Source organism: Topomyia yanbarensis, unplaced genomic scaffold, assembly GCF_030247195.1.
Source record: "Topomyia yanbarensis strain Yona2022 unplaced genomic scaffold, ASM3024719v1 HiC_scaffold_76, whole genome shotgun sequence".
Taxonomy (NCBI): Eukaryota; Metazoa; Arthropoda; class Insecta; order Diptera; family Culicidae; genus Topomyia; species Topomyia yanbarensis.
The window spans coordinates 9,270-35,743 of record NW_026684002.1 but is presented as its reverse complement, the minus strand read 5'-3'; the positions used below and the strand labels follow the sequence as shown (position 1 = coordinate 35,743).

The following is a 26,474-nucleotide window of genomic DNA, read 5'->3' as shown; positions in this document are numbered from 1 at the left end:
CGCTAGCTTTGCAATCGGAAACTTTTGCGGCGAGCGAAAGTATGTCCAGGATTGGTTGTTCCGATTGTGGTAAGTTGATGATAAAATGCAACGCTCTTCGAGAGTTAACTTTCATAATTCTTCGCTGTGTTTCGCTGGAACCCGCGCCAACCAACGTCTCAGTTTGTGGTGGATTAGATTCAACGAATTCGCGTGTAGTAGGAGGCAATTACAGCGATATCGGATCTTATCCTTGGATGGCATCACTTTTCTACAAGGGGGTGTTCACTTGCGGAGGGAGTTTGATTAACGATCGTTACGTTTTGACGGCTGCCCATTGTGTGGTACGTTCGGATCCAAAAGGTTTCGAAGTATTCCTGCGCAGGCCCAGCATCGTGAGTACTAATCCAGGTATGAATGATTAATTCGTTTCGGTTTCGGTATACTGGGATTAGTGATAAGTTTTCATCATCAATCTTTGTTCACACTTATTAGTAGGGTGGCCTATTTTGGCGCTGTTTGGAAAGGTGCCGCAACAGCAATTATTGTTTCACAACAAGAATGCTCGTTCTTATGTCAAAAGACCGGAAGCCTCCGTATTTAGCTAGGGCACCATTTTTTGCTTCTGTGACTCACTCATCTCGAGAAATCACCACAGCAGGAATTGAAGTAACATGTTGTTCTCCCAACGAGGCACACAATACGAAAGGAATTGTTTTTGTCGTTCACTTCGTGCTGACTCGGGCAGATGAAGAAAGCCTACTGAACATGGTGACCGGTGTCTTCTTCAAAAATTTCTCATTACTTCGTTCAAATCGAACGAGATACAAATTCGTTAGGACATGTTTTCTTTAGCGCTCCTTTGGCGCCTAGTCCCCCGTTGGCTACGTGGCTGATCAGAAAGAATAATGTGTGATATAAAAAGGGTTGGATAAGTGATAAACTTTCTTATATGGCTGAACGGAGCAGTGTCAAAAAGTTGAAATAAAAATATTAAAAGGAATCCACTAAAGTCATTGAGGTCAATGACACGGTCAATCGGGAATTCGGACTTCTCAATCTGACTCAATATTGATCAAAATTTTGGTAATTTGCTACGACTAAATCACGGCGATTGGCGAAAGCTGAAGCACCCCTGAGTCAGTTGAGTCTTACAAGAATACTTTACTCATTTTTCCGATGAAAAAACTTTAGCTAGGATCAAAACATGACTAAAAAGAAAGGCAGGGCAGGGGAAGTTTTTTTAAATTTGGTTGGGACCTCTTTCGATCGGTCATTTGCTTTGACAGTTCCTGCGTTAATACATTGCCGAAGCCTGGAAATCTCCATTTTCTGCAGTTTCTATTAACATACTGCCCGTAGTTAGATGTTAATTGAATATAAAAACCTATATCTCTTCTTAAATTTATTTATTTTAGCGCGCTGTATCTTGTGCATGCCTATCACATGAAGTGTATTTTCTTTCTCTGGCTGTCATGGTGCAGCAACTAGGACTGCCGTTTTCTATCATTGTGCCATACAGGCACAAGTTTATGCCTAAGTCAAAGCAATTATGCCATTATATTTTCCAGTAAAATACTGTAATATTTCCTGGCTAATGCAATTGTTCAAATAATTCCAGAAATGGTACAAAGACACGTTGCGACAATTAAATTGAACCGCTATCAAGGACTAAGATACAATAACGACGTGGCCCTTCTCGGCTTACAGGAGCCGGTTTCAATTGGTTCCGAATTGATGCCGATATGCCTGCCGAACGGATCGAGTAGCTACCAGGGGGAAAAGGTTTTGTAGCAGAAATTCCACACTCCACTAACTGGCAGATAATTGTCTTCTATTTCAGGCTACAATCATTGGTTGGGGCAGAACTGCGAATGGCAGTTTGTCGGATACGCTGCAGCAGCTTACGGTTCCCGTTCTGTCGAATCAGGAGTGCAAACGGACCGGTTATTTTCGATTTCAGATTACCAACCGAATGATGTGCGCAGGGTACCTGGACGGAGGTCGGGACTCGTGTTATGTAAGTAGAATATTTAACGGGGAACAACCTCCAATGGACAATATTAGTTTGATTGATTCTATGAATTGACAAAAATTCCATGCTCTGACTTTCTACAGACACATCCAACGAACTGAAAGTTATGCCTGATAGGGTAAAGAGACCTTTTTCTACTCTATTCAAACTACCCATTCTATGCCGTTGGTTAGAGCAGCGTCTAACATGTTTGTGCTACGCATTGGTGCTAATAGTACGGCGAAACTTGGCATCTCGATACGAAATTCTATTGCACTTGAGCACGAGTTTTTAATCATTTTCGGGCCATTTTTGGCCTCATAAATGTTCTTAGGAACGAAGCAAGAATTTAAATGCGTTCCGTAATGCCAATCATCGAAATATTGTTGCACAGCATCATAATAATCAGTAGCCTATACGATAAAGTGCCCATTTCACCATATTAAGGAGGATACCTCACTAGCTCGTTAATTACTCGGCTTACAGTCGATGAAAAGCGTATAAATTGGCATCAACAGCTGTGTTCGTTGTTAAGAACCAATCTAAGGGACGATCCATAAATGACGTAGCATTTTTGAGTGATTTTTAACACCCCCTTCCCCCATCGTAGCATTTCGTCACAAACCTCTGCATACCCCCTGCTAATTACGTAGCTTGACGGTAATTCTCCCCCCCCCCCTTGCCCCGTAAAATTTAAAAAAAATAAAAACGATGTTAGTTATTCTCCTTTCATACAGCTACGTAGCATGACATGACCCCCTACCCCCCGATCGTCACACATCATCACAAAATACAAAACTCCCCCCTCCACCATATAATGCTACGTCATTTATGGATAATCCCTAATGATACAGAAGCCCTGAAAATGATGAAATGCTCGTGTTTGAGCGCAACAAAAACTCGGAACGAGTGCCCTAATTATCGCCCTGCCATTTGAGCTAATGCGTTGAACAAAGATGGCAGACGCTGCTCCAACCAACCGCTTCAAATGGGTAGGGTGATAATAGAAACATGGTGAAAATAGGCTCATCACCCTATAGAGTTTCAATTTTGAGCCAGGTCAGAGAATTGTAAAGCGATTAAATCGAGTATGTAGTGCGTTTATTTTTTGTGAACCTATTACTTGCAGCCTGTGAGCCGAGTTCGATTGCCATTAATTCCGTTGGAAAGCTATTCGGAAGGTGCAACGTTTTGCCAATGAACGATTCGTGTTTTTTGTTGTTTCACGAACAATTAGTGCCAATTTTGTGAACAACGACAAATTGGCAAAACTAACTTGGTTACGGATATGAGACACATCGAAAGTTAGTCGATTATTACTATTTTGAATGCTTCACGTAATAATTCCCATTCATCCTCATCGTAATTGTTTTTTAAATAAACCCATACCACTCTCGCAACTTGTACGTAGATCTAATCGAGTTGTCAGTGGTCAGCCTAGGCTACAAGTGATATCTCATACTCGGCCATTTTGACCGTAACAAGCAACTAATGAAGGATGAACACTAGAGTGACAGGAAAAAATGACCCCTATCGGCCCATGCCTGAGTCGATTCATAGTCCCACCAGGAGTATTTGTTTCAAATTTGAAGCAAATCGGACAAGGATAGCTACCGGACCAACGTGCCTGAAGTTTGTATGGGATTGTTCGACAATTTACATGGAGAAAACCCACTAACTCTCATTTTCGCCGTTAGGTGGCACTGTATGCATCGAATTATCACTGTAAGTGAAAATAAGAAATATAAAGTACTTATCAACAACTTTGCCGAAGACTGCTAGTCAATCCAGCTGTGTTGAAAGAAGTTATTAAACTTTTAACGAAGTGATGTCTGAGGCAGTTTTGCATGGGGCCTAGCAGTGCATGGTATCAGTACTCGATTCACACGAACTAAACATTTTTGTGAAATAATCATGAGGTTTAGGTTAATATAATGTTCAGAAGAATTATAGTAAGTAATACGAGTCATGTTTTGGTTTGCAAATTTTAGTTCCACCTTTTACCGCGCAGAGGGCGCCAACACTAACTTTTCAACGAAAAGAGATAGAGATTAAGTGTCTTCCACAAAGTTGTATAACAGGAGTTTTGCATAATTCTTTTGAACATCTCGATATTCTATCTCACTTCTATGAAAAGTTAGTGTTGGCGCCCTCTATGCGGTAACAGGTGGAACTAAAATTTTGTAACCAAAACATGACTCGTGTTACTTACTATAATTCTTCTGAACATACTATTGAGCTAAACTCACAAAAATATATAGTTGGTGGGAGTCGAGTATTGATACACAACCATGCACTGCTAGGCCCCATGTAAAACTGCCTCAGACATCACTTCGTTACAGTGGCGTAGCCAGGGGGGGTTTTGGGGGTTAAAACCCCCCCCAAACCAAAATTAATTGGATTGAAAAAAAAATTGATGCTGACGAATTTAATTTAATATTCCACAAAATATTTTTGGAAAAATATTCTCTGATCACTACATTGAGAACTGTGTTTAAAGCGTCATGAGAACTTTTGGAAAATTATGGGAAGGGGATCTTGTAACTTATCTTTTAGCCAAAATCCCATAGTTGTCAAATTACTTCAATGTAAAATAAAATAACTGTCTGAATTATTATGAGCTCCATTTTGGAAAGATGCTTCAAAATATGGATTAGAGACAATTTTTCGAATGGGAATCTAAATTTGAATAGGTTGATTGCATATAAAACATAAGCTTGTTTACCGAAAACTTACATACATTTCAACATTTGCTGATAATGTATTTTTTTAGATTGTGTAGAGTTTAGACAACAATTCAATATGGTTAACAACAAGAATAACATTTCAGAAACTAGTTAAAAGCTGATGTAATTTTGTCTCTAGCAGGTCAGGATCGGTTTTATGAGCATTGGATTTTTGTTGTATTATCAACTATATGAATAGCCTCTTAGCAGGATGCAATGAATGGCGTACTAAAATTTGGTGTGCTACGTACTAGTACTGCAAGTTGTGAGGTTGACTATTGAAGAAAAGTAAAATTAATGCTCGATAAATTTTTAACGGTCACGATCACATTCATTCGAAACTGCCAAATTTCGATGTTAAGTAACATTGAAGAATTTCAAAACGCAAAACTGTTCATCTGCTGATAGAATAATTTTGACGGTTAATCCTCCTAGAAGTAATTATAGACAAGAATTACTCTTCAACCAAATTTGGGTCGAGACTTGTCTCCAGCAAAGTTTTCGAAAGTGCTATTTCAAACAACTTTGTCAAAGACATAAATATCCCACATATTCAGAGTATCGAAATATAGTAGTAGAAAACCTTTACAACAAGCTATTTTGAAATTACTGTATTTGATAAATCTCTTCTGCAGTAATTAAATAATAAATTCACATTGCGTTCAAGGTGCCTTTGAAGCTTACAAAAAAATAAGGGAATTGGATATAAAACAAATAATTCCCAGATATTAAAAGGACTCAAAAAAACAAAGAGCGATTCCATTTTCAGGAGCTAGCATCAATTCGGCGCAAGTTTAGTCCGCCCACCAAGTTAGTGTCAAATTCTGATGAGATGAAGTCGAAACGCAAGTTTCAGTTCCATCCATCCTTAATTTAGTTATAGGTTTTGTGTTCTCAACTCGCAATGATTGTTTCAAACAATTTTATCCGTAGCGCAGAAAAAAATAGTTTTCACCTAAATTTTTCATCACTAAGAAGAAATATAGCAGGCCCAGTCCATTTAAATCCCTATATGTTGAATTCATGTAGCCTTTATATTTTCAACAAAATTGTTTGAAATGACATTATCAAAAACTTTGCTGAAGGCACCATGTCTCTTAATATTTTTGAAAAATTAATTCACCATAATTACCTCTATGAGAGTTAATCACTAAAATTTCTATATCAAAGCAGGCGCTGTTTTATGTTGATAACTTCCCGAAGTTGTCAAACCTTCAAAGTCAAGAATTATTATATTAGGTGATCTTGAACGTTGAAAATTTTTTAGATCATTTATCCCACTTTAAAAGATCGCAATTTTTGACTTCATTGACATATTATACAAGAAAATAATCTATAGAGGTTTGAAAACTGTTCTATGTTGATCCTTCTTGTTTGTAGACTGGAATGACATCTGTTAGACTACTTATGTTTTTGAGTTTTCAATAATTTATCAAACTCATATTAAATTTTAGCATTTTTTCAAAAAATTTGCGATTTCCATCAAAACCCCCTCCAAACCAAATTTCTGGCTACGCCACTGCTTCGTTAAAAGTTTAATAACTTCTTTTAACACAGCTGGATGGACTAGCAGTCTTCGACAAAGTTGTTGACAATTAATTTATATTTATTATTTTCACTTACAGTGATAATTCGATGCATACAGTGCCACATAAATGTGAGTTAGTGTGTTTTCTCCATGTAAATTGTTGAAAAACTTTAGGCGCGTTGGTCCGGTAGCTAAACATGTCCGATTTGCTTCAAATTTAAAGCAAGAAATCCTGGTGGGACTAGAAATCGACTCAGGGGTAGGCCGATTGAGTTTTCAAAAATTCATTATTTTTCTGGGCACTCTAGTGAACACGATATTATCGCAACATCCTGTGAATTGCTTAAATGGTGTTCGATCAAGGGTTGATCAAACAAGAATGTATGTAAATCGGTCAAACTTTTTATTGAAGAATCAAATCACATTTCTTTTGAAAGCTCCCCTCACACAAACGAAAAAATATTCACTCAAGCTTCTTGTTAGTTGATGTGAATTGCCGGGCCTTTCGTTTGACTCCTTCCATCAAGTTTTGCATAGGCTCTTTGGTCGCTCTCCTTGCCGCAGGACTCCAGTTTGCCTTGAACTGCATCTCGCTGGCAACTGTCTTTCACGTCCTCTTGAGGGTCTGCATGACGATTACCCGATATTTTCTGGCGAGCTGGGAGGGTTTATGTTTTTGGGCACCACCTGGACGCTGTTCCGAACATTCCACTCCATCGTCTTTTGTAAAGGCAAGAAGCCAAATCCAAGCAATTTTGTTCCTTGAGGAAAGGCATCATATGTTCTTCCAGGTACCCAGGCCTAGAGGCCGTGTGGCATCCGGCGGGTTGAAGTTTCTCAACCAAGAATTGATCCACTGGGCCGAGGACTGAATGGCTGGCAGTACTAAATATGCCAGTCTCGCATGGAGTGTCGTGGGTCTCACCCTTGCTGTGTTACGCAATTCTCTGACACAGTGGACGTTTGGCTATTCGCAAATCGTGTGATTCAAATGATGGTCATGTCCCTAATACATACCCATTTCGGAGTTTGTTATAGGCGATTATAAGCCAACGTGTTTGGTATCTTCTAGTTGCTGTACAACAAGTGCTGATGATGAGATGTGTAGTGCTATAATCGAGTATGGTTAGAGTAGCACAAATTAATCTTCAGCATAAACGTACAACTATGAATCTGTCCCGCCTTGTGCAAGAAGGAAGAGCTTCCATAGCTTTGGTTCAAGAACCGTATTTCCATAAAGGAAACTTCTATGTTGGAAAGCTATTTAACCCCGTCTTCGTAGCTTTCAACAAAAATGGCACGACAAATGTCTCGTGCATGTATACTTGCGAATAATGCTATTGATGCATGTCTTATATCCGACCTCACAAACCGCGATATTTGTGCTGTCACGGTCACTGTTGATACGAAATACGTCTATTGTTCGGCATATTTACCGCATAATGAACCATCACCTTCTAATGATTTCAAAAGGGTTGTATCAAAATGTGTCTGAAATGGGTTTCCCCTCATAATCGGTAGTGATGAAAATGCCCACCACATAATATGGGGCAGCTTAGATATCAATTTGAGAGGCACCGATTTAATGGAATACTTAAGTAGTACAAATCTGCACATTCTTAATGCAGGAAACCGCCCAACATTTGCACGAGCTGGAAGAGAAGAGGTGTTGGATGTAACTCTCTACTCTGACGGTAATACGCACGAGTTGGCAAACTGGCTCGTACCAAACGCGCTCGTACCGGCGTTATCTGATCATAAGTCTTTGATCATTTAAGCGTTTCACTAGATATCGTCATATTTCGTAATCTCAAATTCACGAACTGGGATCTCTACGAAGAGAGCTTGGGGACTAGGTTTAAGGGGTATCTCCACGTGGCTTGGATGAGGTTGTAGATAAAACCAACTCACTCATGTTATGTACAAGAGCTTGGAATCGCAGACGCAGAGACGGGTCGGAAACCCTTAAGTTGGCTCGTAAAACATACAGAAATGCCCTTCGATCCTCTGAGCGAAGTCGTTGGGAAAGCCTCTGCACAAATGTCTCAACGAGACTAGCAGATTGAACAAGTTATTTTCGAAATCGAAAATTTTTCATGTCAGTTCGATTAGAACTGCTAATGGTGAATACTTGTCTGACGAAGATATAGTACTCAGCTTTCTTTTTGACACACACTTTCCAGGCTGTACGAAGCCATCACTGATGACTGCCCTTTAGTTCTTTTCAGGTAGCTCTGATTCTTGGGCATTTGCTCATAGTATTGTGATGCCCGAATTTATCAAATGGGCGATTGAATGTTTTGCTCCGTATAAGTCTTCGGGAAAAGATGGAATTATACACTTCAAGCATACTTTGAAAAAGGTTCTTATTTGTAGTCTTGCAACAGGATACATTCCATTAGCGTGGCGGGAAATAACTGGAAAATTCATTCCCAAAGGTGGCAACGTCACTTATAAGGAGGCAAAGAGTTTTAGACCGTTCACTCTGACCTCCTTCTTTCCCCAATCAGTGGAACGTTTAATCGACCACTACATTCGAGATGTTAGCTTGTACGAGCACCCGCTGCATGCAATGCAACATGCATATCAGCGGGTGAAATCTACTACCACCCTGTTACAACATTGAAAAAGCTTTTTCACATAAGCAATAAAGTTTAAGATTTTTACTCGATATTGAAGGTGCTTTTGATAACGTGTCTTTCGAAGCCATTTTGGAAGCAGCTCGAGGTCATATAATGCATCACGAACCAGATACACGCAATGCTTAGTAACCGACATCTGTGGTCATCGTTAAAACTAGTAGACATAAGAAAACTGGGAGTCTGCGGATGTCATCAAGGTGGTGTGATGTAACCACTTCTATGGAACCTCGTCGCCGATTCCTTGTTGAAGAAACTTAATGAGCTTGGTTTCCGACATACGGTTTCGCCGATGATTATCATTTAATGATCACTGGTATTTTCATTAACACACTTGTTGATATGATGTGTTGTTGAGCAATGGTGTCTTCATGTTGGATTATCAGTAAATCTAAATAAAACATCAATGATGCTTTTCATGCAACGAAGAATTACAACCGGAGCTCGTCCGTTGCAGTTCTTTGACTGTGAAATTATTGTCGCAGATCAAGCTAAGTTCGTTGGAATTATTCTTGACTCAATACTTAATTGGACAGCTTACATCGATTCCAGAAAAGAAAGCTTGCATGGCCTTCGGTCAATGGAGACGGGCTTTCGGCAAATCTGGGGACTCAAACCCAAGTATATTCAGTAGATCTACACAACACTTTGTAAGACCAATACTTGTATCGATTTTGTTGGTTATATTCGGCAAATTTGAGACTAAGAGAAACGAAAGCGTCGGCGGTAAAACGTGATGATGAGTTATGTTCTACCATAGACCATGCGGTAGCCTTGGGTGCAACGCCCAACTCCTACTTAGCAGAAGGCAAAGAATGATGAGCCTGCCTAGTGCTAGTTTTCCGTTTTAAGTGCAAAACTCTTTCGCTCTAGAATAACTATCCGTCTTTCAATTTCATTGCTTCCTTTTCTCTTAGTCTCAAATTTGCCGAAAATAACCAATAAAATCGATACAGTAGAACCTTGCGGCAATTAAAACAGTAACAATTTTACACTTTGGGTAATATGAGATAATATCCGGCGTACTGGTGGAACGAAAGGCTAAGCATTCTCCGGGCTACTTGCCTAAAAGCCAGCGTTTAAAGAGCAAGATGTGAGGCAGTTAGAGAAGCGTGTAAGGTAACATTTCGGGCGGCCAGGAAACGTGAGATAGTGCTAAGCAAGTCCACCTGCTACAAGGAGCTGTGCAGAGAAGTAGACGCTAACTCCTGGGGCAATGCTTACCGTGTCGTTATGGCCAGGATCAAGAGTCCAATGACGCCAGTCGAAATGTACGCCGACAAACTGAAAATTATTGTGGAGGGAAGGAAGCACGACCCAACCGCATGGACGCCTACACCGTACGCTGATGCAGATGGTGGAAATGCAGGTGACAATCGAGTTTCCAACGACGAACTCCTTATAGTGGTAAAAGGGCTGAAAGCGAAGAAAGCTCCCGGACCGGATGGTATCCCCAACGTGGCACTGAAGACAGCGATCCTGGCGTTTCCGGACATGTTCAGGATAGTCCTACAGAAATACCTGGACGATGGCTACTTCCCGGATAGATGGAAGATCCAGAAGCTGGTGTTGCTGCCAAAACCAGGGAAACCATCAGGAGATCCAGCATCGTATCGGTCTATATGCCTGCTGGATGAGAACGGACTATCGCAGAGACAGTTCGGGTTCCGGAAAGTGAAGAACGCGTTCAACAGTGTTAGCTGGGGGGCCATCGCCGTAGCGTTGCATAGAATGCGGGTTCCGGACTATCAGTGCAAGGTTCTGAAAAGTTACTTTCAGAACCGAGTACTGGTCTACGATACGAACATGGGGCAGAGGTCGATTAGGGCCACGGCGGGAGTACCTCAGGGCTCCATACTCGGCCCAACGCTCTGGAATATTATGTACAACGGAGTGTTAGCACTGGAACTGCCCAGGGGAGTGGAGATCGACGGCTTTGCAGATGATGTTGTCCTGACGATAACGGGCGAGACCATTGAGGAGGTGGAGATGCTGATGGCAGAGACAATAGGCATCGTGGAAACCTGGATGGTTAACGTTAAGTTGCAGCTGGCTCACCACAAGACCGAAGTAGTGCTGGTCAGCAACCGTAACCAAATCCAGCGTATCCAGATCAGCGTCGGAGGACAATCCATTCCATCGATGCGCGCACTGAAGCACCTGGGTGTGATGGTTGACGATCGGTTGAATTACATCAGCCATGTCGACTATGTATGTGAGAAGGCTGCGAGGACAACTAGCGTATTTGCAAGGATCATGCCGAATCACGGAGTAGCAAGAGGCAGCACGAGACGTCTCCTGGCGGGTGTCTCATCCTCAATACTGAGATATGGCGTACCGGCCACGGCTGCTGCGCTGAACTCAAAGCTTCAATTGCCGGGATGATTCCCATCTGAATCACTCTGGCTGAGGACGTAGAATGCTACCAGCGGAGAAATGAACGTAATGCAAGGAGACTGGTTCGAGTTGACTCGTTGGCTAAGTGTCAGCAAGAGTGGGATAACGCAGAGAATAGAAGATGGACCTACCGGCTGTATGTGTACTTGGGTACATAGGAAGCATGTGAACTTCCATCTGGCTCAGTTTTTGTCCGGGCATGGATGCTTCCGGAAATACCTACATCGGTTTGGACACGCTTCGTCACCCCTTTGCCAGGAGTGTGTGAACGTGCAAGAGACACCGGAACACGTGGTCTTCGAATGCCCCAGAGTTGAAGAAGTCCGAAGGGGTATGCCTTATATAACAGTGGACAATATCGTCGAAGAGATGTGTCACGATGAGCATATCTGGGACGCTGTCAACAGAGTTGTTACGAGTATACTCTCCGAGCTGCAAGGGAAGTGACGAAGGTACTAACAAAGTAACGACATTGGTTAGAACGCCGCAGTGGAACCACAAATAGGGTTTCGGAAGAAATTTCGCCACCGGGAAACTCACCGACGGTGTAGACTGGGTCCACCGCCGGGGACCAGTTGAGTAGGGCTCGGGTCGTCTGGGCGCCAGAGAACCGAACGTCAGGCTTCGCCGAAGCGACCTAGACATTCTACCGGGTGGCTCGTGAGTAGGCTAGGTCCACCACCGGGGATTAGACCGAGTAGACCGCGTAGAATAGCCAGAAGTGGGTCGTTGGGGCGCCAGTGAACCGGAAGCTACGCTCCACCCGCAATCGCTGGATGGACCTCAGCACCTGCTGGCTGACCGTTGAATAGGCTAGGTCCACCGCCGGGGACTAGACCGAGTGGCTCACAGAAACGTACATCGGTATCGGGAGCGGTCTACCGCCGGGGAATTCACGATAGGGTAGATTCGGCGCCGGGAACTACCCGACAGAACAGTGACGAAAAGGGGAGCTAATTGGCTCACGAAACAAACACCGGTAACGAAAGAAATTCCCTTGTCGGGGAACTCTCAATCGGAATAGGATAAGCGGTAAAGCAGGGAGCTGAAAAGTTCAAGAAAGCGGGTATCTGTGTCGGGGGAAATTCCTCCGTCGGGGAACTATTGGTCGGAGTAGGATGAGTTCACCGTTGAGCACTATCCAAGCGGATCGTGATAAGGCCGGGAGCTGAATGTCTCACGGAAACATGGCTCACCACCAGGACGAGAACTAAACGGTGACGTAATGGAGACAAGAAGCAGAAGAGGAAACGAGAGTTAAATTAAAGTTCATAGGTCGTGCCATTCCATGAACCAAGCGAGGCTAAAAAAAAGCCAGGTCTTCAGTGAATGTCATCCAACTGGTTGTGGCAAGCGAATCAACATCAATCCTCTGGAACAGTAGTCCGACCTGGTTCCCAGCAGTAAAGACGGGAAGAAACAAGTCATTCTGTTAGTTGAGCATGAGGGTGGCTAGCGCCTACAGGTCCATATCGTTGAAAGCGGCCTGTGCTATAGGAGCAGAGACACCAGAGAAGTCCGACGAAGAACGCAGATTGACACCATGTCAATGTCTGAACATGGCTGCTACAGGACGGAGTGCATAGACGTTGAAGAGATACACGAAGCACGTGTTTTTTTTATTGCCCACGGTTCGATTCAATGCGAAGCGAAATGCTATCAACAGGATAGACACCAGCCCAGATAACACTGACTCACTGACTGATAGAGCAGCAGAAAGAGGTGCGACGAAAGCGCAACGAACCCCCCCCCCCCCCTCCCCACGAAGTAATACGATGACGTAGTTCCGAGGGGAAGAAGGGCGTAAAAAGGAATGTTTTTAGTGGTTAGGCACGAACGTGAGTCGTGAGTCCCACACAGTGCCAATACACTACAGGCCAGGCTTTTGAAGCTTTTTTAACTTTACTATAAAAAAACACATACGCACAAACAGTTGCAGAATTCAAACATCTTTACTATTCCCAGAATGTTAAATATGGATTTATACTTATCATGAAAGCAGAGTGCAATATTCAAACCTCGATTCGAAGTAAACTAAATTTGGTTCCCTTGGGGGTAAAGAGGAAAATATTTTATGCTCATCTGCTAACTGAGCAATTTATTTCCGTTGCTCCACCAGACTATGATGAGGTAATAACAGAGCATCTCATAAAGGTTTGCTCTGTCACAAGCTAGAGGATTCAGCAATGAGAGAATGTGGTTTCTCTCTGTTCTCTTGGTTACTAGCAGAGGTGGGTAAGAAAACCAACCGGTACGTATATTCACCGGTACGGTTGTCAAAATCTCAACACGTGTAAACGAGTGATACACATCGTATTCGGTTTTGATTTCATTTACACGGTAAACGAAGTCAAAACCTCCACCGGGTCTCAGTTTCTAAAACCAAACCGAGTCACTCAGCACCGCTTATATGTGTGCACGAGTTTCTACTCGTGTTGATGTATTTTTAGGAGCGGTTTCGGTTCGGCTTTAGAAAACCGAACCTGGTTTTTTCTATACACGGTGCTGCGGTTAAAAGAAGAAGCAGTAAATTCGTATGCAGTGCTGCCGAATAGACAACTGAATTGAGTTCAATTAGTTGTTGAGAGTCGATGGGGCCATATCGAAATAGCTGGTTCTGAGCAGTTGTTAACAGTTCAACATTTGATGTTTGTTTCAATGCTGAAAAACAAGATGGCGTACACTAAACTAAAAACCGTTACCGTTGGCGAATAATTGCATGGAAAGATGCGAGAAATGTAAATATATTTGATTCAGCGAAATTGTCTAGAGCATATAAATTGACGTTAATGTCGAAATGTTTAAACTGAAATTAATGAAAACAATGAAATCAGCGAAGTCAATGAAATAACAAAAACAAAAAATCCATTAAATTTTTTGAAATCAATAGCTTCACATTCATTCAAAGAGGTCTGTTGTATTTATATCGCCAATAGTCGTATCAATGAAATCTAATCCATGTCTGGTTGTGCTGGTTAGGCGATTCTCGAATAATCTCGAGCATATAGTCGCATTACGTATACACAGGGCCGTCGAGAGCCGCGCCGGGCCCCAGGGTTTGAAGTACTCGCGGGCCCTACCATGTATGACTTCTTATTTCAATATCGATTAGAGAAATTATACGGATGTAACCGTTTCAATTAAACTATTTTTTTAAATTGTTTATTTGACATGATTCAATGCGTTAGCTTGACAGAGTCGTCAGTATTTTAAACATGTAATACATGGAAAAAATGAAATTAATAAAGGAATATTTGTGGCTGGCCCATCAGAATGGCTTACGTCCTACTTGCCATTGCAATTGGAATCCTTTTTTGCGGCGTTGCCATACAGTCCATATTTCCATCGTTCATGCTCCCTTGACGCACGTTAATGCTACCATCGTTAATGCTGCCCAGAATCTGAGCTTAGAAAAATTGACATCCATGCGTGAACTTAAAGGAGAAACAAGATTCAATTCATGCCCGCCGCGATGAATCGAATGTTTGGTTTGTTTCCCTCGTCCTTCGATTTTTCGGTACAACGCATTCATGTTCGCATATGTTCGGTTTCAGGAGCAAACTGAATCTTGTTTCTATGATAGCTCTGAGAGGGATTATCAAGCAAAAGAGCACCAGATATGGATTACGCAGTTCAGTTATGCTCGAAAATGTAAAAGAACTTCTGCCTTCAAACTGTCCACATAATAACAAATAAATGCTTTGGTTTGTGAATGAAATATTTCCTCTGCAGTCAACCATTCGATTCTTCATAAAATTTCAGTTAGTTTAGAAGTGAATGAATGAGGGAAGCGTTGAAACTGAATATTGTTTCAGCAATTTATCAGAAATAAGCAACTAAATGTGCAATTTCGCACCACTGATGCTGCCTTGTTTCTTGTTGTTGGTACATACTGTTGATTTTGAGATACTGGATTCAGCTATTGCAGTTGTCACTATGACCTGAACGAATTTTCTTTATCGGTTTCTGAACATGGTAAAATCGGTTTTGGAATCAGTTGTTACACTTGCGCTAAATTCCCATATTTTTCTTCATCAAATGTGTACACTGGAACCTCCATTTACGAACCAAGCCAAGGGTTCGTAAATTGAATTAGTTCGTAAAAAAAGTGTTCGTTTTTTTGGGATTTAGATTGTAAAAAAAGTTCGCTTTACATTCTTACTAAAACGCATTGGTTGAGCGACATTATCGATAACCCTAACAAAATTGGTATTTCCGAAACGGGCTTGACAAGTACATGATGAAAATGGATATTTGGTACCTTTTTGAAATCCAGGATGGAGACGTCCGATTGAACAATAATCTCGATAACCCTAAACATTTGGGAATTTTTGAAACGTGCTTGAAGAGTAGATGATAGAAATGGTAGCTTGGAGCTATTTCGAACAATTTCTGTATAAGCTATGAGGGTATTTTTAGGCGGGTTTGACGAATAAATGAGCGATGCCCTTTTGGGGGCCTTCTGGTTTATAAAATTTTCTATAATCATATCATCCGCATCACAAATCACTATATCTATATCTATTCTATGATTATTTTATTTCGAAAATGTCAATATTTCAGGTTATACAGATATCTTAACTGGAATTCGCTATCTTAGTTTTCAAAATGGCTTCATACATTGATTTTCGTCATCTATTCGTCAACCCGATCAATCTAGAATATTCCCAGTTGGGAGTTTCTCTTGACTGCCTTGGGTTAATGGTTAGTGGTAGATTAGTTTGAGGTCTGATCTTGATGATATAAATCGGCTAGGCTCTGCACTGCCACCATACTCGATACTTTCCATCTTTGTATGTGGTAGTAGCGATATCTTGGTCAGGCGGGAGGAGTCTTGCTTGTTATTGTTGAAAATTGCGGATATTGGGTTCAATTCCCGATGCCATCAAGCATCTTCCCGGGATGGAAATTTGCTTGATGGACTCTGGTTGTTTGCGAAATATTTGAAGCCTATCTGGTTGCGGTCTTTTGAAGGAAAATATATGTCTGAACTGTTAACCAGTCCGTATTTGTTTTGTTCACTGGTTTAGTCATGTGTAAAAATATCAATTATCTATTAGATAAATCGTCCAGCTCACACCTTTGTAGGGGTATGAGGTGAGACCATCATCATCATCATCCCATTCCGAAAATATGAAAGTTTTATTAGTAACAGCTAAGAATATGTTAAATTGTATACAACTTCATACTGTACTGTGCGTATTTAACCATTTTTTTGAACACTTTTAAAAACACTTGCGATAAATGAAACAAGAATGGTTCAATTGCACTGTTAAATGAATCTAACAAGGTTACGTTCACGTACTTCAGAAAACCATTGGAGCGACTGGAACGTAGTTGATTGTGGTATATTTGCAGTGCCAACAGAAACAAAAAACTTCAACAATTATATTAAAATAAATTAAATTCATTTAAAAACGCGGGCCCCCAAAACAGACCCGGGCCCCAGGGTAGTTGCCCCCCCTGACCCCCCCCCCCCCCTCTCGTCGGGCCTGCGTATACATATATCCTTATTATTACTGTATGGCGCATCGAATTGATACATATATCCTTGCACAGAGGCAATTGCGTGTATGTGTGTGTTATTCACATATGGTAAGCAACTCAGACGCAAGTGGGGGAAACTCACTGTTAAACGATTAGGTCCTTATTTACTGATTACTGGTAAACATATTTCGATTATTGTTGCTGTTACTGCACATCGCTTTGACATATTATGGAGGTCCTCTAGAAGGTTTGGTCGCGAACATTCGAGTTAAGAGAAAACTACCACTCAATTATTCAATTACTAAAAAAAACTTAATTTATTGAGAACAGCAACCAACTAACGAATAGCAAAAATACTTTAATAAGCCGCCGTTGGAAACTAAGTTTCTTTAAGGAATAAATATTTCCGGCGATATCAGTCGATGTGTGTATACAAATCTACTGCAGAACAATCAAATTTAAAAAAAAAATTGCGCGAACATTAATCTGAAAAAAATATTCACATTGTAATCAATTACGAAATTGTCCGTCTCATTACAACAAAACATATAAAACGTCCTTCAATCATTAATCTGGATATTGGTCCATACTGTAACCATGCTAGGCCATAATTTTTAATATAATTCCACCATTTTGAATTTCTAATTTACGACACAATTCAAGTTTCGTTTCCTTGGAATTATATTCCTATTTAAATATGCATGCTTTTAAATACTAAATCGTCGTGAAAATAACACCATATTGGGATGCAAATAGGCGACGAATAACAATTTTAAATCTCTAGACAACTTTTTGATACCAAAAATACCCTTGTTTCAGGATTTTTACCATTAAAACGTTATTAAATGCCAGTAGTATTGAATATAGCTCGCCATATCATATTTTAAATGACGGCAGGCATCAATTTGCGATCTTTTAACATATTTCCTATATTAAAAATTTCCATGTCGCATGATTCTAGATGACAGAATATCTTGAATATACCGCCATCTTAAATTTTGATCTGCTATCTTAGATATAAAAATAGGGGAGACTATTAAATTTCCTTTTACTTTCGATTTTTGGGGAATTTCCTATACCAAACATACTCATATTGCAAACTTCCTGATGATAAATCATTATGAAAATGTCGCAATATTGAGTTAAGGAATGCCATTTATGACAACGAATTTATTTTATTTGAACAGAAGATACCTTATATTATACCCGAAAGAAATTTGTTTATAATTCGTAATAAAAATACTAGCAGCACTAGCTTAGCCGATAAACATCAACCCGAATACACAACCACAACACAACCGATGTTTGGTTTCGTTATTCTCGTGTTTCCTTCCCATACTCGTGCACCGGTAAACGAAAATCAAAACCAAACCGCGGTGCTGTGTAAACGAAACTCGGTTTGGTTTTCGTGTCTCGTTGAAACAACCAACGGTAAGACCGCACACAATGTAAAGGAAACATAAACACTTGTGAAAATTTGGTTTACCGTACCGGTACTCAACCGGTATTTTCCCACCTCTGGTTACTAGGCAAAAAATGTGCACTAAAATAAAACTCATGTTATAGAGGGTAAAACATTTCTCTATCTCTTTGTTGCAAAGATGAGCAAAATGGAGCCTGGTTGTAGTACTATTGAAGAAAATTAAAACAAGCTGTATTAAAATTTTTCGTAGTTACGACCATTGCCACGAAGCGCACTTTTTTTTCGCAGAGGTTTGTGTTGAACCCTCTCCCAAGTGAACGCTCAACTGATTTCAAAAATGTAAAACAATATTGAAGAAAAAAGTATTGTGTATTTGAACGGGTCGATTTTCCATTGATTTTTTTTTTCTTAAAAAAACATGAAGTTTTATAGTGTTCAAAATTTTAAACAAAGCGAAAATTTTTGGATGAAAAATGAACCTGAATGCACGAGAATGTAAATACGAAGAATTTGAAATCATAATTATGAAAATCGGTAAAGTAGGTGTTTTGAGATATCACGTTCACCGTTCAAGGAACTCCATGCCAAGTTAATCGCTTTCAAAGTTTTGTGTTAAATTCATTCGTGCATAGAACAAGCGTGCTGTAAACGGCTGTAGTTTGAAATCTAGTGCTCCAATCTGGAAGAAATTTCATACCGATATTTCCAAAAGTGTGTACTTTCAGAATATGCAAATTTTCAATTTTTGAAGTCGCAGCATGCTATATAGCCTTTTAATCAATTACCCTCTTATTATGTGAACGGTTTGATGAAATCCCAGGTTATGCGTTTATGGCAAAAGGAATGTTTAAATACTCAACCTTATAATGAACAAAAGTACTGTAACTGCTTGGAGTTCATCTTTACGTAAATCGAGAAAATAATCCACAATTCCTTGTAGATTAAGAATAGGGTGTTGCAATTTGACACACAAAAAATTATTCACGAAGGATCCTCATCCAACCTGCCAGTAAGCTAAATAATAGATGAATAGCTAAATAAATAAATTATTGTTGTTGGAATTTTCAAAGACGGCTGCGTTGTTTCACTTTTGTATGAGCTAAAAAATAAGTAATGAAAAAAAACTTTGAAACATGTAAGAATATCTTATTGTCTCATACCAGGGCCATGGTATATCTGGCTACATTACCATACAATTTTGGGCATTGAATTGAATAGGCATTGGAATTCTCCCTTCTGTAGACGAACAAGCCGGAATATTAAAAATCGCCCCTTGACATGAAAACATCTAGACAAATCTATTCTTTTCATCTGATTTCATGTTCTTCTCTGAATAGAAATTACAATATTTTGTATTATGCTGAAGAACGAGCAGGTACTTTCATCATCGCTTGTTATTTCTACTTTATGCAGGGACAGCAAGAGTAAGGTACGTTATAAAACGCTCGTTCCATCCAGTGGCGTAGTAGCGGGGGGGGGGGTTTGGGGACGAAACCCCCCCCCCCCCCCCCCGAAATATTTTGGAGAAATTTGAAAAAATTGAATATGTTAAATAAAAAAATGCCTAATATTTTAAATGAAACTCTCAAAGTTTCCTTTGCAAAAGTTATTTTGTGAAAATATTTCCTTGTAGTGAAAATTGGCTGCAGACTCGACACCTACCTGTCGGCACGTTGTGGAGGCTAGCTCAACCGCCAAGGACTATAACGAGTAGATCGCGGCGAAGCGAGGAGCTAGGAGTTTAATGGTTCACGAAATGGATATCGGTACCGAGAGAAATTTCGTCACAATTTGTAGTCCTTGACTGACGGCGAACATGGAATGGAGAGTGTAAGAGAAGTATCTCCATAGATACCACCAGGCGATTCGCTATCGCATCGGCCAATGGAACCCTGCTGCAGCACGAAGAAGGACGGGCGACAAGCTAAAGTGGAAGACGAAAGCCTTTAACGAAAACCTCTTTGTTGAGTTACTTCGGCGAACAAGGGAATCAAGTACGTTGATACGGCTAACAAGAAGGATTGTGACGGCTTGTGACGTTACAATGTCACGAAAACTAGGGCGATGCAGTAGACGGCGTGCAGCTTACTGGTTACTCAGTACGTTACACGCTGCTTGTCTTAGAGCCATAAGGCGGACTCAGCGCGCAAGATGGAGAGTGAGAAAGGAGTGCAAGCGACATATCTAGAAGGTAGGGACTCTTTAAAACGGAAGATGAAGCTTAGCAAGCCAATTGCCATAAGTAGTTGTGCTGAGAAATAAACGCCAATCCTTGGGGGACGCGTACTGAGTCATCATGACGAAGACGAGGGTCCGTCGACACCAGCTGAAATATGCCCGTGTAAGCTAAAGATAATCGTTGAGGGTCTCTTCCCGAATCACGATTCAACTACCTGGTCACCGACACCGTACGGCGAAGAAGAAGGAGGTAACACAGTCGAGTGGCAAGTGACTAACGACGAGCTCAAAGACGTGTCGATGTGACTAAAATCAAAGAAACCTCCCGGTCCGGATGGAATACCAACCGTGGCGCTGAAAGCTGCGATCCTGGCATATCCGGACATGTTCAGGATGCTACTGCTGAAGTCTTTAGATGATGGTAATCCCCGAAATGAGGAAGGTGCAGAAACTGATGTTGCTGCCAAAGTCAGGGAAGTCACAGGGCCATCCAGCCTCGAATAGACCAATGCCGCAGCGTGGCATAAAAGAATGAGCCAGATCCTGAAGAGCTACTTCCAGAGTAGATGTACCAGCTGAACAAAAGGGCAGAAGGCAATGCGTGTCGCAGCGGACGCTACTCAGGGCTCCGTTCTCTGCCCAACACTTTGGAATGGGATGTACGATGCACTGATAATATAATTTCGTGAATATAATGAATCATGCAATGCACGAATTCATTCGTCGTTTTCTGCAACTAAGTATTTTCTAGCATTGTAAATAGTAAGTTTTGTTCATTTCATTTTACACATTTAATGTACACTGCACGAATGTTATCGTTGATAACGACATTATTTTTCGAGAATGAAATGAAATGTTTTGTTTATTTTAATAAACGTTTATGTATATTACAAACGATTTCGTTGGTCGCATTCGATCTTTTAGGATCGATATTTGACAGCGCCGATATTGCTCCGGTAGAGAAAAACTCAAAATTATTCATACAAAATCAACGAGCAGTTCGCGACGGCTCAACTGATGCTGTACTGCTCCAGATTCTGAATCAACTGGAAGCGAAAGAGGTTCAGAAAATCTTCCTGCAACTGGCGGACACGGATACGACTACTAAATAGTCAGACAACAACAATTATCTGACGAATACCAACAATAGCTCCATATTGCTCTTTTGACGTGGACGGTTTGACGAATGGTGTTCGTAAATATTATAAAGATATTCGTATATAACAGCGAACGACTCGTTTGCTGAATGAAGCTGTTTCGTAATAAGCCAACGAAAGTCATTTTGTGGTTCTCACGAAAAACTCGTATTAAAAAATAAAAGTGTTTCGATAGAACTCGTTGAAAATCGTTGGTTTCGTGGACGATGTGTCAATAACGGCGAGACACTTGAAGAAATGGAGGTGTCGATGACGGAGACAATAGATGCGATCGAGAGCTGGATGAACGGGTCAAGCTGCAAATAGCTCACTACAAGACGGATTTGTTGTTGGACAGCAACTACAAAGCGGTTCAGCGGATACAGATCACCATCGAAGGGCATGTGAATGCATCGAAGCGTGCACTGAAGCAATTGGGAGTGATAATCGACGACAGATTGAGCATAAACAACCATGTCAAATGTCGGGTCTTTGTCTAATGTTTCGTCATCGATACTGCGATATGGGGCTCCTGCTTGGGCGCTGAAAACCAAGTGAAACCGCGAAAAGCTGAACAGGACGCTTCGATTGCTTATCGTACGAGTTGCGATTGCGTATCGGAGGCAGTATGCCTTGACGCCGAGATGATCCCCATCTGCATTACCCTGACGGAGGATATAAAGTGCTACAATCAATGAAACGTCAGAAACTTGAGGAAGATGATGAGAATCGATTCGATGGCGACGTACCAGCAAGAATGGGATAATACGGAGAAAGGAAAGTGGACCTACCGACTCATCTAAACCTGTCGACGTGGGTCAATAGAAAGCACGGTGAGATGACCTTCCACCTGAAACAGCTCCTACCGAGCCACGGCTGCTTAAGGAGTATCTTCATCGGTGTGTGTACGCAACGTCAACACTGTGCCTGGAGTGTCTTTGAATGTCCGACGTTTGAAGTCTTTAAATGTCCGAGGAGAGTCTTTGAATGTCCGAGGTTTGAAGTGACGTGCAGGGAGCTACTTAAAACGGGAGGACCGGACATCAACCCGGATAATGTAGCCTACTGAATGACAAGCGACGTAGAGACGTGTAACGCAGTAAACAGAGTTATGATGTAGATAAGTGATTCTCAACCATTGCTGGGAGTCCGCGAAGAAAAATATAACAAATTGAAAATAACATATTGATAGCATACAAAATTGATGTTTATCTGTGGGGGTCCGCAGCAACCCAGTGTGATATCTAAGGGGTCCGTGGTACGAAAAAGGTTGAGAACCACTGATGTATATCATGACCGTCTTACAGCGGAATGGACATCGAACAACGGTTTCGGGAGAGCAATCACCGCCAGGGAACTCTCCGCACGTATAAGCTAGATCCACGCCGAGGACTGGTCGAATAGACTGCAACAGAGCAGCGAGTATGAGTCGTCGAAACACCAGCGAACCGGACGTCACGCTCCATGCGGATTCGCCAGACCGACCACGGCACCCCACCGGTTGTTCTGATAGAAAAATAGCAAAAACCAAAGAAGAATCGATATTGGGAAAACTTTTTTGGCCAGGGAACTCTCCGTTAGCGTAAGCTAGATTCACCGCTGGGGACTAGACTGAGTAGACAGCGACGAGACACCACTAGTCGCGAGTCATCGGCGCACCAGTGCATCGGATACCCTGCTTCACCAGAAACGCCGAACTAGCTTTAGCTCGATCTTGGGAGAACTTCTCTCGCCGTGGAATTCTCTGTCGGAGTAGGTCTGGTCCATCGTCGGGGACTAGACCGAGTTGTTCGCGAACAAATCGAGGACTGAATGGACCATCAAGGAAATAGTGCTAAATGGCCCAAGAAGAGAACTAAATGGCTTAAAGGAGTTGCGGTGCTAAATGGCACCGGTTACAGAGTCAAAGGGCTCAAGAAGTTGTGGTACTGAAACCAAATAGGAATCAGTATCGAGAGAACTTCTTTCGTCTGGGACCTCTCCGTCAGCTTACAGTCAAATTCACCGCCGGGAACGAGACCGCGTAGACCGCGACGATACACCACCAGTTACGCCGGGGCTCCATCAAACCGGATGCCCTACTCTACCGGAATCGCCGAACTGATCGCAGCACCTGGCTGGTTGGCTCGAACTTCTCTCGCCGGGGAACTTTTCGTTGGAGTAGGCTAGATCTATCGTCGGACACTAGACCGAGTAGTTCGCGAACCAGTTGGAAGCTCAACGAATGGCACAAGGGAACTGAAGGGCTCAGTAAATTAGACAGTCTGAAGTTTACCGCCCAGATTGCCCTCGTAGGGAAAGAGCATTTATTCTATACCAACAGCTAGCTTTCCTACCTTGACTACCCAAACCCGTTCCCTGAGTTGTTGGTTTTTGAACATTTTTTTCCTGCTCAGAATGTTTTTGAACATTTTTTCATATATATACAAAAAAAAATTCATATCCCCCCCCGAAAAATTTTCTTACTACGCCACTGGTTCCATCGCATTTTTCGTTTTTTTTTGTAAATGGAGCGGGCGTTTCGATGCTTTTGTTTATTTTCGCGAAAAAGACATATTTTCGCCTATGTACTGCAGTTAGGAGAAACTCTGTTTTCGGTTTATTATATTGTAACGAGAAGTAATTATCATTATTCGTGGCGATAAAAAACTGCACTGCTCATATTATGCCAAAATCATTGAATGAGAATTCTTATGTCTTGTTCTGAGTGATCAGCTCACAGTTCCAACTATTTGACATGTGTATTTTCATTCATAGCTAAAATGTTCTATTTGCATCCTTTGTCCTTTATAAATTTTTAGGTACAATCTATGAACCTGCATAAAAAAGAATCATCAAAATATTTTGTCACTCATATCAGGTAGAAAATTTATTTTCGCGATATTTACATATTAATTGCATTGATCCACTGAGGGCTAGATTACCCTGTATTCATCGCGAAATAATTTCGTAAGGGATCTCACCAAAAAACGAAATCGGGCCTATCATAATAATCGAATGACGATAGTGACGAAAAGTAGTAGAATCTCGCTGCTGGTCAGATTATAGCAATAAAGGGCTATTAAAACAATGTCTTTCGCCGATACTTCTTTTGTTTTATTGCTATTTTGATGCTCTGCAACAGAGCAGGCCACGAAGATCGGTCATCGCTGAAAGCGAAAAAAGCAGTTCTCAACAAACATATGATTAGGGCTCAAAAGCCAACTGTCAAAATTGACTTTGAGGAGAAATTCTGGAGAAAATATGAACAACCCAACCATAATACTTAATAGTCATCGAAAGAGAAAACTTTTCTCTATAGTGTGCTACCAACGGATGTGCTGGGCGAGTAACGGTTCGTCCGGAATTTTCCCTCAAAGTGAATTTTGACAGCTGGCTTTTGAACCCTAATCATATGTTTGTCGAGAGTTTTTCTACATCGTCTGAAAATCAATCAGCAGAACTCGTAAAATGTTCAGAATATACTGGTATATTTTTATATAGATTTAACAAAAGCTATTGGAAAACACTGTTATCTTCATTTACAGAGGTATCTGTGCTCATAGCTTTCTCTCTCGCCCATTAACTAAATAAATACCTATGAGACCTGATTTATAACATAATTTGTTAGGAAAATTATTCCATTATTTCATTTCATCCGGTACAGGGCGACAGTGGTGGACCACTCCAGTTAATCGATTCTGCCACGGGAAGGTACGAGATCATTGGCGTTGTCTCCTGGGGAAATGAGTGTGCCCAGCGCAATTACCCCGGAGTTTACGCCCGAGTTACCAAATTCGTTAGCTGGGCCAGAAGCAACAGCAAGGACGCCTGTTGGTGCCAGTGAGAGATGGTAGATTTTTTTGTTCTATATCACAGCGCATAGCCCTGAGCGGGCGAACCGAATTGTAACAATCACATCAAAGTGCTACCGTTTGGTTGTTGGCATGCTTCAAAAAAACTTTTTTTTTGTGATGTATGAGATAGAGAAGAAAAATGTGACAGATATGAGAATATATTTTAAACAGTCGTGTTGTCGAAAAAACATAAGACGTGTATTATGAACCTGCCAGTGTCAGTCCAAAGCAGCAACTTGAAACGATATTTCATCTAATGGCGATTTCGCTTGAACCTGAAACTGAGTCAGGTTCTAACCCCAACCGCTGTCAGTTCATACATTTTGACAGCAGTTGGGGTTAGGAACTGACTCAGTTTCGCCTCAAACGAAAACCACATAAGAAAGATAGAGCATACTACCACGTACCCAGTACTTGCAACGCTGGTTCGACAAAGCTACTGCTACAAAGAAGCAACTGAGATTAATGGATGAAAATTTGTATTAGATCGGTTCAACAGTTGAGTTTGCCAATTTATCGTGTGCTTAGAGATTGTTGGTCTTTAGGCATGTCTGCTAAAACACTTTGAAACACAAATATAACGCCATTTTGTTTTAGTAAATACACGTTGCTTACGTTCTAGATTATGGAGCGCTATATAAAAGAAGGATTGGGATCGTATTATGCAACAAATGAACCGGGTAAGCCTTTAAACACTGAGTAACAGCAATAGCTACCAATCGAATAATTATTCAATCAGAAGTACTTGATGCAAATGTATCGAATACAAATCGTTACGTTTCAATTTTATTAATAAATAAAACACTTGTAAAAATATTAATGTTTCTCTAATTGAAAGAAAATCGAAGAAAAAAAAATATTATAATACAATAATTATAATACTGAAAAAGAAGTCGTAGAAATTCTTTAGATCAGAACGTTTTAGGTGGCATGTTCATGTTGATATGCTCCAGGATGTAACTTGAATTAACCAGTTAGAACCTTTCCTAAAATACAGCTAGAGAACAATATTTATTCTTTCGGCCAATGTATCTATGTTGAAAAGCGGCAGCAATTCTCATTGGGGGACAAATCAGTTGAACTTAGCTACGGTAGAAATCGAAGCGAGTACCGTATTAATTTTCTTCCAGA

At 41.0% G+C, this 26,474-nt stretch overlaps 1 protein-coding gene across 1 annotated transcript; it reads left to right on the top strand.

Moving 5' to 3' along the window:
- The first annotated feature begins 33 nt into the window (after positions 1 to 33).
- LOC131696126 (proclotting enzyme-like) lies at positions 34 to 26,093 on the top strand. Its single transcript, XM_058984671.1, has 5 exons — positions 34 to 69; positions 163 to 390; positions 1,601 to 1,764; positions 1,823 to 1,999; positions 25,154 to 26,093. Exons 1-5 carry the CDS (start codon positions 42 to 44, stop codon positions 25,331 to 25,333), a joined length of 777 nt encoding a protein of 258 aa, XP_058840654.1. The 5' UTR covers positions 34 to 41; the 3' UTR covers positions 25,334 to 26,093.
- The last annotated feature ends 381 nt before the right edge of the window (positions 26,094 to 26,474 follow it).

Bases quoted from the DNA above. Each gene is read 5' to 3' on its own strand.
- LOC131696126 (XM_058984671.1), top strand. From the start codon at position 42: ATGTCCAGGATTGGTTGTTCCGATTGTG. The intron at 1,765-1,822 runs GTTTTGTAGCAG...CTTCTATTTCAG, and splicing joins GTAGCTACCAGGGGGAAAAG to GCTACAATCATTGGTTGGGG. The intron at 2,000-25,153 runs GTAAGTAGAATA...CATCCGGTACAG, and splicing joins GAGGTCGGGACTCGTGTTAT to GGCGACAGTGGTGGACCACT.